The sequence below is a fragment of the Gekko japonicus genome, unplaced genomic scaffold (assembly GCF_001447785.1).
Source record: "Gekko japonicus isolate JY-2015 unplaced genomic scaffold, Gekko_japonicus_V1.1 scaffold819, whole genome shotgun sequence".
Taxonomy (NCBI): domain Eukaryota; kingdom Metazoa; phylum Chordata; class Lepidosauria; order Squamata; family Gekkonidae; genus Gekko; species Gekko japonicus.
Window position 1 is genome coordinate 693,922 of NW_015175995.1, and position 18,447 is coordinate 712,368.

Here is an 18,447-nt window from a genome sequence, read left to right on the forward strand (position 1 = left end):
CTCAGCAATTTCATGGCGTGCCCACGAGGTCTTGTATTGTGAGAAAGGGAGAAAAGTACCTCTTTCTCTACCTGCTCTTTCCCATGCATAATCTTATAAACCTCAATCATGTCACCCCTCAGTCGTCGTTTCTCCAAGCTAAAGAGCCCTAAGCGCCTTAACCTTTCCTCATAGGGAAAGTGTTCCAACCCTTTTATCATTCGAGTTGCCCTTTTCTGCACTTTTTCCAAAGCTATAATATCCTTTTTAAGGTGTGGTGACCAGAACTGCACACAGTATTCCAAATGAGGTCTCACCATTGATTTATATAGGGGCATTATGATATTGGCTGATCTGTTTTCAATACCCTTCCTAATAATCCCCAGCATAGCATTGGCCTTCTTTATTGCAGTCACACACTGTCTCGACATTTTCAGTGAGTTATCCACTACAACTCCAAGATCTCTCTCTTGCTCAGTCTCTGCCAGTTCAGACCCCATCAATGTGTATTTATATTTAGGATTTTTGGCTCCAATGTGCATCACCTTGCACTTGGCCACATTGAACCCCATTTGCCATGTTGACGCCCACTCGCCCATCCTTGACAGATCCCTTTGGAGTGCCTCACAATCCTCACTGATTTTCACCACCCTGAACAACTTCGTATCATCCGCAAATTTAGCCACTTCACTTCTTACTCCCATCTCCAAATCATTAATGAACAAGTTAAAAAGCAGTGGACCAAGTACTGATCTCTGCGATACCCCACTGCTTACCACCCTCCATTGGGAAAATTGCCCATTTATACTCACTCTCTGTTTTCTATTAATTAGCCAGTTTTTGATCCATAAAAGGACTTGTCCTTCTATCCCATGATTTTTGAGCTTACTTAGGAGCCTTTGATGAGGATCTTTATCAAAAGCTTTCTGGAAGTCAAGGTAAACAATATCTATTGGATCCCCCTTGTCCACATGTTTGTTCACCCCCTCAAAGAACACTACCAGGTTAGTGAGACAAGATCTTGTCTTACAGAACCCATCCTGAGTCTGCCTCAATAGGTTTTGTTCATCTATGTGCCTGAGCTCCAGAGTCTAACAGAAGTAGGGTAGGAAAGACAGGGTAGAAGGCTTTGGCGTGAGAGAAGCTCTCCCACTCCAGCTGGATCATCAGCGGAGACTTCCTTCGGACAAAGGGTGCTGCAACAGGTGGTAGAGTCTTAATACATGCATCAAACCCACCCCTCAGCAAAGCTTGGGTGCTGATAACCATTTTAGATGACTTCCCTCACTGAAGGAGAAGAAAATGCTGAAAGATACCTGAAGGTTTCTTCTTTTCAGTGGGGTGAAGTCATCCACAACACACCAATTAAAAAAACAAGAATGAAAGAAAAGGAAAAGAAGAAAACTCCGGACTTTAGAGAACAGTGGACGGAGCTGGGCTTCAGTACAACTGGAGGGCCAGCCTTTGATCTTTCCAGCAGGGGTCCTTGCAAAAATCTGAATAGCCCTGTCTGGAGCAAGTGGAGGTGTGATCTAACATTTTTGGATAACTTCGCCTCACTGAAAAGAAGAAACCTTCGGGTAGGTTCCAATGTTTCCTTTAAAAGGGGCTTTTTTGGCAGCTAGTCCCTTTAAACTGAGAGGCATGGAGCAAACTGCTCCATGTGGCTAAGCTGTTAAAAGGGGCTTTCTTTGGCAGCCAGCACCACGACTCGTTGCTCAAGAATTCCTCTTTAAACAGCTGCTCAAGAAATCCCCTTTAAACAGCTGCTCAAGAAATCCCCTTTAAACAAAGGGCTGTGTGCTGCTCAGCTTTCTTTGGCAGCTAGCCCCTGGGGCTTAGCTGTTTAAAAACCCTTCTTTGGCAGCCCCTTTAAACATCTGAACCACACTGAGGAAACTGCTTAGTTCCACACGGCTCAGTGGGGCTTTCATAGATTCTGCTCCAAGCCATTTAAACCAAACAGCTGAGTGGTGCTTGAAGTTATTTAAACCCCTGCTTTCTGCTCCCCAGGGAAAGTGGCAGGGAGCAGAAAGCAAAGGTCATGAACCCATATGAACCAATTTGGTTCGCGAACCAGCCTTCCAATTCGTTTGGTTTGTGGTTCAGTTTGTCTTTCAATCACGAACCGAACCACAAAAATGTGGTTCATTCCCATCCCTATATCCCTAAACCTTAGTCAGCAGCTGAGCTCTAGAATTATTTTTGCATTTTGTAATCTCATTAAATGCTGAAACAGGAATAATATCCTAGAGCAGAGCTCTTTATTTTCTGGCGTATTTTACTTTTCCCCCCAAAACGACATGAACTTAATCTTCAACAGTTGAAACAATGTTATACAAAGAGAATTCATAGTACGTCTTTGCAAAACATCTTGGGTTGTGAAATTATGGCTGAGTTTGGTTCCAGTTTTGGAACCTGGTGGAACACTGTCTATTGATACCTAAAGACTGTGTATTCTTGAGTTTCATGTGCAATCCCCCCAAAAACTATCAATTTTTAAGTTATTTTAGTATATTTTCTATTAAGTAAGAGGTATGATAGAGCAGTGGCATAAGTAACTACAGCATATATTTCCCTGCCTTTTATAGTACAAAATATAATTTATCATGCCTTGGTAATTTCTCTGCCTATTAAGTCTTGTTTTCATTTGTTTTTACACTTCTTTTGTAATAATTGGATCTGTCTGTATCACTTAAGTTAGCAGTCTTGTTTCTGCAGAAAACATTAAGGTTTGGGATTTTAAATCGGTTAGAGAAGTATTGTCAGACGCTGCTGAAGTAGCAGAAAGGGCAATCATAGTGCAGTGTTTTGCTAAAAACTGTCGGCTTTAATCAGAAACCTCCTTTATTTGTTGTAATCAAATAAACACATGAACAAAAAGGCATGCGGTAAAAGCTAATGGGAATGCCGTTGGTACAAGATTGAATACAGAGGAGGAGGAGACTTTGAGGGTAAAATGTTTCTTAGTAAGAGCACACATCCATTTGAAGATACTTCGAGGGCACAATCACAATTGAGATGGTGCTTTAATACTCAGGCAATGCCAGAATTAACTTAAGTAAAGGAGCCTTAACTTCCATTGCAGTTTCATTTTCTCTGCAATCTCGCTTGTTTTACCTGCTTGTCAGTAAGGTATTCTATCAGCACTGTTATTTATCTATATATCTTATAGCCAAGTTGCCCCCTCCATGCGGATATTTAAATCCACACATTGGGTGCACTTGGGGGGCACAGAGATTTTCCTGCACACTTGGAACAGTCCCCAGGTGTGCAGAAAAATCTAAAAACCTGAAAAAAATATACGGGGGATACTTAAATTTCCCAAAAAGTTAAAGAGTGTTCCCTGCGCCATGTTGCCGGGGGGTGGGGGATTAGGCTCACCTGTGGCTGCTTCTTCCTCCTCCACATGGAGCTCCTCCCCCCTGCGAGTATTGCGGGTCCCCCTTCTTGTTTATATATTTAAAACTCTCGTTACTTCCATGCTGGCTTCCAATCTAGCAACTTGATAGTTGCCAGAGAATTTGGGCAGTTTTCTTGTTTTAAAATCCTTTATTTCTTTTTTACCTGTCTCCTACTGGTCAGTAGTTGACATATGTGATACCTGATGGCAGAGAATTGAGTGCTTTTGCTAGATCATCTTATCTCCTGCCTAGAATTGGGCTACTTGCTCTGAACTTAATATACTGAAGTATCTAGCACAGTGCTCAGCACTGTGAGGGGCTGGGGGAGGGCTGGCATTAATATACCCTGAGGTGCTGCTGAGGCTCGGGGCATCTGGCAGGGATCTCCTGTTGTTGATTCTGCCTCAACACCTCCCTGCTACCTATCCATGTGCCTCTCTATAACCATTCACTTACAAGCTCTCTACCACCCATGCTCCCAGTTCCCCAGCATTGAGGGGAAAGAATATGTGAGTGGTGCACCTGGTAACCATAGCAGCAGTGCTGCCAAAAGCATGAATACGGTGCAGGTGGATGTGAGCGCATGCAGTTGGAGAGCTTGTGAGCCGGGGAAGGATGTATAGTCATGAGACTCATAGGTAGATTGGTGGAAAGAGGCATGAGAGAGGTCTGGTGATGGTCAGAAGGGGCCCCCTGGGCAATGTATGCTCAGCAACCCCAAAGCTGACATTGGGCTGGGATGTGTTTAAATTTCTGGCCACTGACTGGAGATGTTCTACCCTCTGAAGCTGTAAGTAGAAATATAACACAGTGAGAGCAAGATAAAAACAAACGTATAAATCTTTAATTTTAACTGGTATTAGTGTCAAAAAGATTTGTTGATTCCTATTCCTGATTCAGGACAAAGCTGTAAAAAATTTAATTTGCTTATTGAAATCAGTGGGAACTCAGTAACTATACATTCCAGTGATTTCCAAAAGATTTGCATGTGCCTAACTTTTTCCAGATTACATCTGTCTCCCTCAACATCAAATGCACATTATTATTTATTTATCGTATGGCAGAGTTACACATAGGGAGCATATTATAATAATATAAAATATGTAACCAGGTTGATGCAATGCGTGTGCAGACTGATTGGGCCATCCCCCTAAATACTAATACCGTGTTTCCCCAAAAATAAGACACTGTCTTATATTTATTTTTTCTCATGAAGACACACTAGGGCTTATACCACAAATGCATAGAAATCCTGCTAGGGCTTATTTTTGGGGTAGGTCTTATTTTCGGGGAAACAGGGTATCTAATTTTTTAATCCACTCGATCGCAGCTGGGGAGAGTTTAAAGAGCTCCTTCAGATCACTCTGGAAAGCATGACAGTCACATTCCTGTGATAAATGGAAAATAGTTTGGTGGGCTGCCCCACAGTTGCATTTGGGTCCTGGTATTTTGCACCATTTAAACAGGTCTACACAACTGCCAAAGCCTGTTAGTATTTTATTAGCCATCTTCCATACTTTACATGGTAGGTCAAACCCTGGGGGCCTCTCATTGGTGTTTATCAGGCTTTGGATATTGGGTGGAACTGATTGCATCCATGTTCACAACCATTCTTTCCCTCGATCAAAATTTTGTGACTGCAGCATTTGTGCAGATTTTATTGCTGGGTGTCAGGAATGGATCTTAGTCTGGATAGGCCTACGTCAACCATGTCTTTGTGGATGGGCAACTTTCTGTTTTCAATAATCTTTCTATATTTACGAAGAATATCTATGGAGATAGAGTGATGTGGCACAATGTGGGTAGCCAATAGGTCAGAGTAGGTTTAATACATTTGCTGTATTGAGCTGGACATCAAGTTTGTGGACACGGAGGCTGTTGAGCCACACTGAAGCACCATATTCTGCAGTACTGTACACCAACTCCAAAGCTGAGCATCTAAGTGTTGTAGCAGTGCTGATGAAATTTCCAAGGCACTGAAGGGCATCAAGAGCGGAAAGGCACCAGGCTTTGACTCCCCCAGGCTTTGACTCCATCCATAATGAGTTCCTGATCAACAGCAGCACATTCACTATGAAATGGCTCACAAAGTTTCTCATTTACATTATGAGAACAGGGAGACTCCCAGGGGAATTCAAGAAAGCAAAAATAGTTGCTATTCTGAAATCTGGAAAACCAAAACATCTGGCAGAAAATTACAGACCTATTTCCCTTCTGAGCTCCTGTTATAAAGTCCTCCAAAGGCTAATCCTGAACAGAATCAGTGACAGAATTAATGAGTATGTCCCTACAGAGCCAGAAGGATTTAGACCCCATCATAGTTGTGAAGACCAGGTTCACAGCTTGACAACTTGAGGCCGAGTATCAGAAGTGTCTTTAGACATCAGCAGTTTTTGTCGAACTGACTGCCGCTTATGACACAGTCTGTGGGGATGGTCTGCTGTACAAGTTTTTACAAGTTTTCCCCTGCAGAACATTATTTCAACTCCTAAATAAATGCTGAGTGATAGGATTTTCCAAGTAATTATGGGTCATTCAATCAGCAAGCAAAAGAAAAATAATGGTCTACCCCAGGGTTTGGTTCTTGCTCCAGTTCCTTTCAATCTATACATCTCTGATGTTCCTGAGATGATATCTAGGAAGTTTGCTTATGCCGATGACATGGCATGAATCAATTGAAAGGACTGAGGAAATACTGACTAGGGACTTCAAAATTTTGGTTGACTACTACCGCAAATGGTGGCTTATCCCAAGTCCAGGAAAAACAGAATGTTCCTGTTTTCATCTCAATAACAGTCTTGCCAACTGTGAACTGAATGTCTACCTTAATGGCATCCAACTTACACAAAACTGTACACCTAAGTACCTTGGCATTACCCTGGACAGGACCTTGAGCGATAAATGTCAACTTATCAATGTAGCATTGGAAATAAGCACACGAAACAACATTCTCCAAAAATTATGTGATACAGCTTGGGGTGCATCAAAAGAACAAAGCGATCACAGAAATCACATCATACTGAGCCAGTGTGGTGTAGTGGTTAACAGTGTTGGACTAACATCTGGAAGACCCAGATTCAAATCCCCACTCATGCTATGAAAGCTTGCTGGGTGACATTAAGCCAGTCACAGTCTCTCAGCCTAATCTACTGTACAGGGTTATTGTGAAGATAAAATGAAGGAGAGGAGAATGATGTAGGTAGCTTTGGGTCCCCATTGGGAAGGAAGGTGGAGTACAAATGAATTAATTAAGTACAATAAATTATCTGCTGTCACTTTTCTACAAACCTCCCAAGCTGTCAAACTAGTAGTAAGCACATCAAAGTTTCTCAAGTGGTGGGGCTGTTACATGAAAGTATTATTCCATTATTGCTTCAATGTAGTGTTCAAATTTGACATTTAAAAAGCTGTTTACATATCCTATAATGGGAAGTGCCATCACAAAAGTCAATCCATAAAATGTCATATTTTGTCTTCATGCCAGTTTTGACTGTTGAGCAAATACACTATTTGTGGAGAAACAAACTGCAGAATCTGTTAATTTTTGGGTTTTTTCTTGATTTATATATGTGTATTGAAGAATGGACCTTTTAGATTTGATTTTCATAGCCATCTCAGATTTTCTTTGTAAACATTATTATGTAGAAATTACCAATCTTGTTCAGTAACCCATCGCATTATTTGCCAATGTCAAATTCTCTGGATTTTTCATCTCACTAATATTGTTTTGTTATGAATAGTTGTTGTTTTGGGGTGGGTTTTTTGCCTAAATCCACAGTAACAAAAATATTTTGCTCACCTTATATCAGACAGAAGTTTTTCTGTGTATTTTGGAAGGGTAACCTGTATCTATATGAAACTTCTGTTCTTGATCACAGGATTTTTATTTGTTGCTGCACACATAATATGTAGATGTTTGTTATGTAAAGATGGGCAGCCTGCAACCCATTGTGTCCTTTTCCCAGATCAGGTGGAAAAATATGTTATCAGTTTCTCTCAAGTATAGGCCTGTAGTGGTTGCTCATGGTCTCTGTTCAGCACACTATGTAATATGTATTGCTGATGCAAGAGTATTATATCAACATCTATTTATTCTAAAATCTGAAACATCAGCAGATGTTAATCTTGAAATTGCCAGTTACAGCCTTTTTAAGGCAATAGTCTTGATTTGAGTTATTTATGGTTGAGAGGTCTACAGTACTTTGATCCTGCCAAAGCTTAGCACCCATTTATTTCAAGACTGATCTATTTAGCAGACGAGTTAAGCATGTAAGTATATCCCTGCCATTAAAACCAAAAGGATGTAACTTTGGTTGCTTCATGTTTCTGTAGTTTTAGGAACCTTGGCTGTTGTGTGAGTTTCTTGACGAACATTGTTTTTTCCTGCCCACAGGAAAGATAAATTATTAGGAATGTTAAATACCAGAAAATGGCATGACTCATAGCATGGCAATTAATAAGGTTTGTCTTTCCTATAGGATACTATGGTGATAGCTGGATTCATCTTGGCTAAATCTGCCAGCGAAGATGGCAGGCATTGCTGCCAGCTGGAAATGCTCGATGAGGCTGGGTCATCTATTTTTGTACGTATATTGATGGTTCCCCCAACCCATGCTAGTGATAGTAGCTGAAATACAAGACATAATCAAACAGTACATGAATTTGACCCTCATACATGTTAGTGAAGTCTTCAGCCAGGATGCAGAGCATTCAGTTAGTTCTATGTACCCAATTGACACCTGGATTTGTTTTTCTTATTTGCAAACAGTAAGCCCCCATGTCATGTAGAAGACCATTTTTTTTAGGAATCTCTGCTCTGCACTTTAATTGTCTGCACTTTAATTGTTCCAGCACTTTTGAAAATGGATACTGATTGTCTATGGATGTTTTATGTATGTTTTGAATTGTGTATATATATATATATGTATTTTATGTAAGCCACCCTGAGCCCGCCTTGGCGGGAAGGGCAGGGTATAAATTGAACAAATAAATAAATAAACCTGAGTGGAGTATAAAAGCAGATTGTTGTTCAAAGGTGCAGTAGAGGGAATATATGCCATTATATATGCCATTAGGCATATACAAAGGCTTTGGCTCACTGACTGTAGGTGTTTCGATCCTGGCCTTCAAATAGTGTTTTGTGCTTTTTAGGTAGTTTAAAGCCAGTGTTTTCAACATAAAACACGCAAAAGTCTATCCCTTTAGATGGGTTCATGGAGCAGTTTTGGGAACAAGTTCTTTTATTTTGGTAGCCAATGAATGATAAAATATAGATCATAAGAATGTAGAATGCACAACTACTATTGGAAGCATAGCTTCTTTATGTTAATTATGCTATGCTAGAGTTGTAGGGATCAACATGCCTTAAGCAACTAAGGCTGTTGCCAGATTTCTGATAGTGTTAGCATTGAATTGGCAGTGGCTTGGGATGCTGGAGGTCTTGTTGAATTAGCTGAGTAAAGGGTATGTTGCTGTTGCTTCTCTGGAATAGTAAACATGCAGTAAATCTATTTACACAATACACAATCTTTATTTTTGATAGAACAAAGATTGAGTCCAATGGCACCTTTATTTTAAATAACGGGTGAAAGCAAAGAGCAAGAGATGTCCACTCTGATTTTCTTTTTTAAAGTTAGCATAATCCTGCCGGATGGCATTTGAATAATTGGAATTCCACAGAATATTTGCCATATAGTAAGGCAGTCTTTCCATATATGTCATCTGGTAATTTATTTCATGATAGGGCTGTTACCCGTTGTTTAAGAACGTTACTTTATCAGGTAGGTGGTCAGAACTTCAGCTGGTGAAGCCTCCATAGAATTTCAGAAATGGCCTGTAGGATCTGTGCTACTAAAGGCACAGGTATCTTGCCAGAGTTTTTTGTCATCACTGAAAATTTCCAAATGCCCCTTCTATAAATTATCCAGCCGATAAACAGCAATCTGAAGAAAATGTATGTGCTGTTTGCTTCTACTATAAATAAGATTTGTGCAGTAATCTTGTGCAGTAATCATGTTAAATAGCTGGGCACATACCATATGGATTTTTAGTAGTGATTAGAGTGTCCGACTTGTATCTGGGAGACCCAGGTTTATATCCCCATTCTGCCATCAAAGCTTGGTGCGTCACATTGGGCTAGTCAGATGTCTCTCAGTCTAACCTACCTCACTGTGTTGTTGTGAGAATAAAACAGAGGAGGGGAGAATGATGTATTCCTTGGAGGAAGGACAGGATAGAAATGTACTAAATAAATAAATATTTAATGTATGGTTTTGTGTCCATCCCTGTAAAAATACTGGCATAAGAAGTCTGAATCTTTGGCATATACTATATTTACAATCTTCTGTTCTGTTTTTGTACCTAGATTTGTCCTAAGTCACCATGTACAACAGCTGCTTCAGAAACAGTAGCCATAGTAAGTTTGCATTTGGGGGCTTGAAAATATGCAGGACCTTGCCAGGATCAAGGTTTGAAATAGGTTTTGTGGCATCTTCAAGATAGATGAGATAGATATTGTTCAGCTTGTGCTTGTTTTCTTACAAGTAAATCCCAGCGACTTTACTCTCAGGTTAACGTGCACAGTCCTGAAGCCTGAATTTTCCATTGGATAGCTTCTGCAGGAGAATACACATTCCAAAAGAAAGAAGGAAGAAGCCCAGCAACCAAAATTAATGCATAAATTAAAACATGCAGGCTTGCATCATACACATAATTTTCATGGATACAAGGAGGTGGGCAGTTTTGCCCATTTTCCCTTCCCGTATTAGGCCAAAATACCCCCCAAAATGCTGCTTCTCAAGGATAAGAACTCCCAGGAATAGCTTGGGGCAGGAAATCAGAAGTCTTGCCCAAAAACAGAGGGAATAGGCAAAAATCACCTCCATTCCTGGAAATTCTTGGTGGGATCCTAGCTACAACGTATTCCTTTACTTTTCAATAGAGACTCAGGAATTTTCTGTGATATTTTCTTGAGATATTTTTTAATTGTTGTGTGTAAACAACTCCTCTTTAGGCAGGATCACCAAATGAAATTAAACTCAACTGTGGGGTCAGAAATGCAGGCAATGTATTGTTGGAGGTGTACTTGACTCCTGTTGTACCAGCCAACAGAACAGGGTAATGCAAGAAATAATTACATTGCTGTGGCACCTTCTGCTCATTGCTGGAGAGAGTACAAATGTTCATGTCCTGGCAGCTTTTCCAAAACTTTATTAAAATAAATCTGCTGTACCAAGAGAGGGCAATGATGCTAAATTTTTGACGTGCATCAAGTATTTGGCAAGATACTTTACTGACTAGGTCCAGATTGAAATTCCAGTATCTCAGAAATCAATTGGCATAGATTTTCTTTCACATTGTTTATATTGGAGAGGTGTGTTTTCTCTGCCCATGCAAGCAGGCTGTACTTTTATTATTACTGTAGAATTTCCTGTAAATGGAGATGTTCCCAAAGCAAATAAAAGACTGTCTGCCAAATAGTAGTTGCAGCCAATGAACAAAACGACAATGCACTGTCACCCCTTGTTTGGAAATAGTATAATAAAAATTAATGGCTAATAGGAAAGAGAAGTATTTTGTGTCACTACCAACATATTTTTTAAACAATTTGGTATTTGGGGGGAGGGTCACATCCTGTTTTTAAAGGCTGGAAAAGTTTACGCAAAGTGATTATTAAAACTGAATGTTTATATAAAAATAGTTTTATCATGCAATCACTTTCTGTTGTGTCTTTTTAGTCTGTTGCCCCAAAGTATACATATACTCCTCTGAATCATCTGAAAGGCGGTACTGTTGTCAACTTGTACGGAGTTGTGAAATTCTTCAAACCTCCATATATAAGCAAAGGAACTGGTAGGTATTACTGAACATAGAAAATTAGAAGTGGTTGAGTGAAAAAAAAAATGCTAGGATTCACTGAAACAGTTATGGGCAAAAATTAGGCTGCTATGTACTGGTGACCTACGTAGCATCTACTAGTTGCTGGCAATGCTCCCTCTAAGCTACTTTGTGAGCTTCTGTCATTAAAGTTGTGAGCAGGTGATTTGGCTACTGCATAAATTAGTTTGCTCTGGAGTCATCCTTCTTGAGCTATGATAAAAATGTGTGAGCCAGAGGCTAGAAAACTGTGCGCTAGCTCACACAAACTGAACTTAGAGGGAACACTGGTTGCTGGGCTTCTTTCAAAGAGTGGTTAGATGGACCTGAGGGGAGAAGGTGGTTTGTAAGCACAAGTGCTCTACTTTTTAAGACCCATCTAAAAGAAGACAGTTGGAGTATAAAGGTCATGTGAAGTTTTCAAAAGATGTCTATGCTTTTGGGCCGGTTTTAGGGCCCAGCCTAGTAATAATCAGTCTGTATGGCTAGAAGATCAGAGTGCATTATGAGTTCATTTGCCCCCCCCCCCTTTTGTCTTGTCACAAGAAAATCCTACTTCCTTTTCTTTCATTTTTGAAACTGATCATCTGTACTGCTATTTTTGTCAACTATTATTAGCCCCGAACAGAAAGTGAAACATTGGTTTAAACAGGCTGGTAAACTGTGCTTTGACATGACTACTAAAAATGTCTTTGCAGATGTAACTCTAGTTAATTCCCAAAGATTTCCATAGTTGGAGGCCGGCAGTGGAGAACAGCTTTGTGTGTGCTTGCTCTTTGATACAGTTAGTGCAAAATTCAGCATTTTGGAACATTGGTAATGGCAACATACAATTCTTGTGTGTTGTTGTTATAGTGGATAAGCATCTTGTATTTGTTTTGTTTAAAATGTCCATTGTCCAGGTTAAAGTATGATTACTCAAATCCAAGGTAAAGCAGTGTATAGTAATGATTCTTAAAAGAAATGTGTGAGTTGTGAGGCTGGGAGAGAGGATGAGGTTGGGAGGGAGGATGAGGTTACGTTTGGGAGGCTTGAGGGCATATTTGTGTTTGCTGCTGCATAAGTTGCAGAACGGTCATGAAATAAAGTCTGTTGCTTAGTAATGTCATATGTTTATAAGCAGTATGCATAAAAAAGTAAAATATAAACTTATTTGATGTTAACTGTTGTGAGAACCCTTTGCTTTATGTTGGGGAGGCAGAAAGTCTAGTGACTTTTCAAGTAGGTCCTGAAAAGTTCAGAAAGTTTAACAACATTCTGTAGGAAGAGCTTTGAACATGAAGTTGCAGGAGTAGTGAAATGTGATTCTAGTAAGTACAAGCTATTACAGATGTTGTACCCTATGCTTTTTTCTAATTTTCATCCTCCAAATTAAATTGAAAGTAATATTAGTTCCATTTTATTTTCGCTGATACTCTAAAACCACATTGCAGTCATGAGCTTTGGAATGGAACAAGTCCTCTACTGGTCATCTGTTTTTCAAAGGAATTAAATATGGACTGGTGAAGCGTTCATGGGAGGCATATGCTAACAAAAGGGTAAAAAATAAGATTTTTCCAATAATGCTTTCAAAAACTTAAAAACATCAACCTTTTGATACTATAAAATTACGTTCTCATAACATGACACACAGACTGTGATGGGAAAGAAGATTATTTTAATTTGCAGTTCTGGAAGAAGCAGAAATACAATTTTACTTAGACCTTCATTTCCTGCTAGTAGAGAAAATGTCTTAAGAGACTACAGAAGTTTATGTAGAAGATATTTTAGAGAGTGCTAAAACAGTGGAGTAAATCAGGGACTTTGTTTAGTAGGAATGAAGAAAGGTAAGGGATTATGTTGTAGAGCTGAGATTGTGAGGATGTAGAGGATTCCTTTCTAAAATTAAGCAATACTCTGTTCAAAATTACTATATTTACAACTTAAGATCCATCAGGAGGAACTCATTAGCATAATAGGCCATACCCAACAGCAGAAACTCATTAGCATATTAGGCCACACCCCTGACAGTGCAGATCTGCTCTCACAGAGGAGGGAGAGCTTGTACCTGAATAAACCTTTATCTTAATGGTGCCACTGGACTCTTTTGGATTGCTAGCTGGGGGGGGGGGGTCGCCCTACTCGACCTCAACAAGCAGGGACTTTTTTGAATTGCTAGCTATGGGGGGGGGGAACATGCAGATCTGTGAAGAAGGAGGAAGGAAGGAAGGAAAGAGAGAAAGAGAGAAAGAGAGAAAGAGAGAAAGAAGAGAAGGAAATAAGGAGGGAAAGAAAGAAAGAGAGAAAGAAAGAAAGAAGGAGAGAAGGAAAGAAGGAAGGAAAGAGGGAAAGAAAGAAGGAGAGAAGGGGAAAAGGAGGGGAAAAGGGAGAGAAGGAAAGAGGGAAAGAAAAAAGAAAAAGAAGGAGAGAAGGAAAGGAAGGAAAGAAAGAGAAGGAAAAAAAGGAAGGAAAGAGGAAAAGAAAAAAAGAGAGAGAAGGAAAGAAGCCGTAACACCTGCAGCCACCCCTTTCCCTTCTCTCTTGAACTGGTACCACTCTCAGAACAAGGCAAGAGATTCTACTCCCGTTACTTCACTGTCCTGAAACGGGATGGTGGTGTTCGCCCGATCCTGGACTTGAGAGGACTCAAAACCTACGGCCAGTACCGCCATTTCTGGATGGTCTCCCTTCAACAAATTATGCCACTGCTCCGGAAGGGAATGTGGATGGCCGCCCTGGATCTTCAGGATGCTTATTTTTATCTACCAATACATCCTTCACACAGGCACTACCTCCGGTTTGGCATAGGTCAATACCACTTCCAATACATGGTTCTCCCTTTTGGCCTCTCCAGTGCGCCCAGGGTCTTCACCAAAACTATGGTAGTTGTGGCCAGTGTTCCCTCTAAGCTGAGTTAGTGTGAGCTAGCTCACAGTTTTTTAGCCTCCGGCTCATGGATTTTTGTCTTAGCTCAGGAAGGACAGCTCCAGAGCAAACTGATTTATGCAGTAGCCAAATCGCTTGCTCACAACTTTAATGCTAGTAGCTCAGGAAGTAGAATTTTTGCTCACAAGACTCCACAGCTTAGAGGGAACATTGGTTGTGGCAGCGTTTCTCCGTCTCCAGGGGATCAGCATCTACCTGTACATCGACGACTGGTTCCTGGTTGCCGACTCCAAGCTTCTACTTCTCCGTCACATACAAGATACCCTCCAGTTGCTGAACACGCTGGGCCTTCGGGTGAATACCGACAAGTCCCACCTACAACCTGCCCAACGGGTACAGTACATAGGCGCGTGTACCTGGACTCCATTCGCTGCCAAGCTTTCCTGCCAGAGGACAGGGCCTGGCACAATGGGACCTTGCCAAATTGGTTGCCTCTCACCCCACGGTAACGGCACTGCTGATACAATGGCTACTCGGCCTGATGGCCGCCACTACGTCGGTCCTTGTCTTTGCGAAACTGCGGATGCGCCCTCTTCAACTATGGTTCATCCGCAACTTCGATCCGGCAAGGCATCTTCAAACACTCAGTCTGTCCGTCCCTCTGGATATCCAGAACACTCTCTTGTGGTAGACCTCCCCCAACAACCTGTTCCAAGGGGCTCCCTTTTACCCTCCAACACCTACCGTGACTTTGACAACAGACGCGTCGCAATGGGGATGGGGGGCACATCTCCACGGCCTCTGTATCGGAGGCAGGTGGTCTCCAAGCTTCGAACTCGTCACATCAACTTCTTGGAACTCTTGGCGATAGAATTCGCCCTCCACTCCTTCCTGCCGTTAATCCAGGTGTCACTATACTCACAGACAACACCACAGTGCTCAGTTACGTAAACCGACAAGGGAACACTGTATCCCATCGCCTTTAAGATCTGGAAATTCGTTTATGGAACTGGTGCCTGTCTCAACACATCCATCTGATTGTGACCCACATACCCAGCAACTTGAATGTTCAAGCCGACAACCTCAGCCGAGGAAGCCTTTGTCCACACGACTGGGAACTCAATTGGTCATACCTTCGGCCTCTCTTCCACAGATGGGGACATCCGCGGGTGGACGCCTTTGCCACCAGATCAAACAGCAAGTGCCCAAGGTTTTGCAGCAGAGGGGCCATGGACCCACTGTCCCTGGGAGATGGGCTATCTCTTCCTGTTTCCTCCTCTTCCACTGCTTCTGTGAGTCGTGCACAAGATTCTAAACGACAACGCACACTGCATTCTGGTATCCCCGTGGTGGCCACGCCAACCCTGGTTCGCGACACTCCTGGACCTATCCCAGGGCATCTTCCATCACTTCCCTCCGGCACCGGATCTCTTGTTCCTCTTGGGAACACGGCTACTGCATCACGATGTCTGCTGCCTCAAACTGACGGCCCGGAAGGTGTGCCACAGGGATTCTCCTCATGTGTGACTGAGGTCTTGATCAATGCTAGGAAACCTTCCACATGTAAATCCTATGTATACAAATGGAAAAAGTTTTGTTCATTTACAGGTGTGCCTGCTTCCCAAGCAACTTGGGCTGGTCTGACAAGGATCTTTGACTTTCTGTTATCCTTGGCCAACTCTGGTTTTTCACACTCATTAAAAGTTTACTTAGCCACCTTATTGGCATACCATGTTCAAGTTGAGGGACACTCTGTTTTTTCTCATCCCCTTTCCAAACGCTTCCTAAAGGGACTCTTACATCTCTACCCTCCTGTCCGATGTCCTGTGGAGCAGTGGGATCTTCCAATGGTATTACGCCAGCTTACACGGAAGCCATTCGAGCTGCTTGTGACGTGTGATATGCGGCTGCTTTCTAGGAAGATGGTATTTCTCGTTGTCATCACTTCCGCACGTAGGGTAGGAGAACTCATGGCCCTCAGGTGTGATCCACCCTACCTTAGATTCCTATCTGATGGCGTGCGTCTCATCCCGGACATATCCTTCCTTCCGAAGGTTGTGTCAGAGTTCCACCTTCAGGTGGAGATTTTCCTGCCGAACTTCTATCCTTCCCCGAAGTCTCCAGAGGAACGTCTCTACCACACATAGGATGCAAAGCGGGCACTCCTCTTCTACTTACAGAGGACTCGCCCTACCAGGCATGATCTGCACCTGTTCATCTCATATGCCACTAAAATGGCTGGAACTCACATCACGTTCCAGCGCTTGTCAAGGTGGATTGTTGAACTGATTTGTTCTGTTGAACTGATACCTGGTTGCAAAATGCCCTCTGCCTACTCAGCTTAAAGCACATTCTACCAGGGCTGTGGCCGCTTCCACTGCATTTTTGAAGGGTGTCTCCCTTACTGATGTTTGCAAAGCAGCCACTTTGTCAACACCGAATACATTCATCAGACACTATGCGATTGATGTTCGCGGCTTGACTCGCACAGCCTTGGGCCGTCAGGTTCTCTCATCTGTGTTGCAGTAACTACTTGCCAGCACCCTCCTCTAGGTAGGATATTGCTCGCTACTCTTCCATGGGTGTGAAGCACGGAGACCACGTCGAAGATAGACAGGTTGCTTACCTGTAACTGATGATCTTCGAGTGGTCATCTGTGCATTCACACCCCACCCTCCTTACCCACTGCTGTCAGACTCTAACTTGGTTTTTTGAGTTTGCAGTGGTCTGAAGGAAGTGGCGAGATGTCCATGCCGTCCCTCTGGGCATGCGCAGTAGGGGTTCCTGCGCCTGCCTGAGGTTTGGGCGCGAAAATCTGTTGGAGCTTGCTACAACACCGATCTGGTTCAGCGCAGGCGCACTAAACCCATGGGTGTGAATGCACAGATGACCACTCGAAGATCATCAGTTACAGGTTAGCAACCTGTCTCTCTCTCCCTTACCTAATCAAGCATTCATTGCTAAAATCTCAGCAATGTACAGGGATGGAAGTGGGCCATTGGGCCACTACTAATTTTTTTAAAAAATAATGTAGAAGAACGAACAGCTTGGTGTTATGCATAGAATTTCATGGGTTCCACTGAGTTAAATATGGGGTACTTCCAAATAAGCATATTTGGGATTGCATCTGCATGCCACTCTGTGCAGCAAGAGTAATCATGTTGCTAGACATCCCTTATTTCAGAACTAGCAGTAAAGCCCATTCAGCTTGGTGTTATGCATAGAATTTCATGGGTTCCACTGAGTTAAATATGGGGTACTTCCAAATAAGCATATTTGGGATTGCATCTGCATGCCACTCTGTGCAGCAAGAGTAATCATGTTGCTAGACATCCCTTATTTCAGAACTAGCAGTAAAGCCCATTGTGGAAATAAATACAACGGGGTCTAGAAAGAGGCTCTGGGGGAGTGCTCTGGCTTTGGGCAAACAGTGTCATTTTGCTGTGGTGACCTCAGCAGGGTATGATGGCAGAGTCCACTGTTTTCTCCAGAGGAACTGATCTCTGCTACCTGAAGAGCAGTTGTAATTGTGAGTGATCTGTAGCCCTCACCTGGAAATTGGCAACAATTGTTACCCAGGACGAAATGGCTGGTTTGGAGGGTGGAGTCTATGGCATTCTACCTGTCTGATGTCCCACCCCTCCGCAAACTCCACCCTCTCCAGGCTCCACCCCTCAAATCCCCAGGAATTTGCCAGCCTGGAGTTGGCAACCCCATCTCCTTCCCAGCTAACCATCAACCTACCATTATCTGCCCCTTTGACTTCAGCTGACTTCCGCCCTCCCTTCTGCAGAGCAATTGTAATTTTGATTGGTCTCCAGGCCTCACCTGGAGATTGGCAACAATGGTTCCCCATGAGGGACTGAGTAGTTTGGAGGGTGGAGTCTATGGCATTGTACCTGTCTGAGGTCCCACCCCTCCTCAAACCTCACCCTCTTCAGGCTCCATCCCTCAAATCTCCAGGAATTTCCCATCGGGAGTTGGCAATCCTATCAGGATTGGCCCCAATATGTTTTCTTCCAAAGGGCAAAGTAGGTGACTGGACCAAACTTAGTTGCCTACCAACAGGCACTGAGGGGAAAGTAGGGTTGCCAGCTATAAGGAGGGAAATATCTGGAGTTTTGGGGGGTGGATTCTGTAGAGGGCAGCATTTGGCGGGGGGGCGGAAGGACTCAGCAGGTATAATGTCATAGGGTCTACCCTCCAAAGCAGCCATTTTCTCCAGGGGAAACTGATCTCTGTCATCTGGAGATCAATTGTAGCAGTGGGAGATCTCCAGGTCCCACCTGGAGATTGGCAACCCTAGGGGAAAGTCTGCTGCACA

General features: G+C 42.5%; 1 protein-coding gene across 1 annotated transcript in view; it reads left to right on the top strand.

The window, feature by feature from the left end:
• Window positions 1-18,447, top strand: part of POT1 (protection of telomeres 1) — a gene marked incomplete at its 3' end in the record, with an annotated part of 89,722 nt that overhangs the window by 14,249 nt on the left and 57,026 nt on the right. The window contains exons 4-6 of the mRNA XM_015426396.1: window positions 7,862-7,966; window positions 9,748-9,798; window positions 11,120-11,234. Coding sequence (XP_015281882.1) covers window positions 7,862-7,966; window positions 9,748-9,798; window positions 11,120-11,234 — 271 coding nt within the window. The remainder of the gene's footprint in view (window positions 1-7,861; window positions 7,967-9,747; window positions 9,799-11,119; window positions 11,235-18,447) is intronic.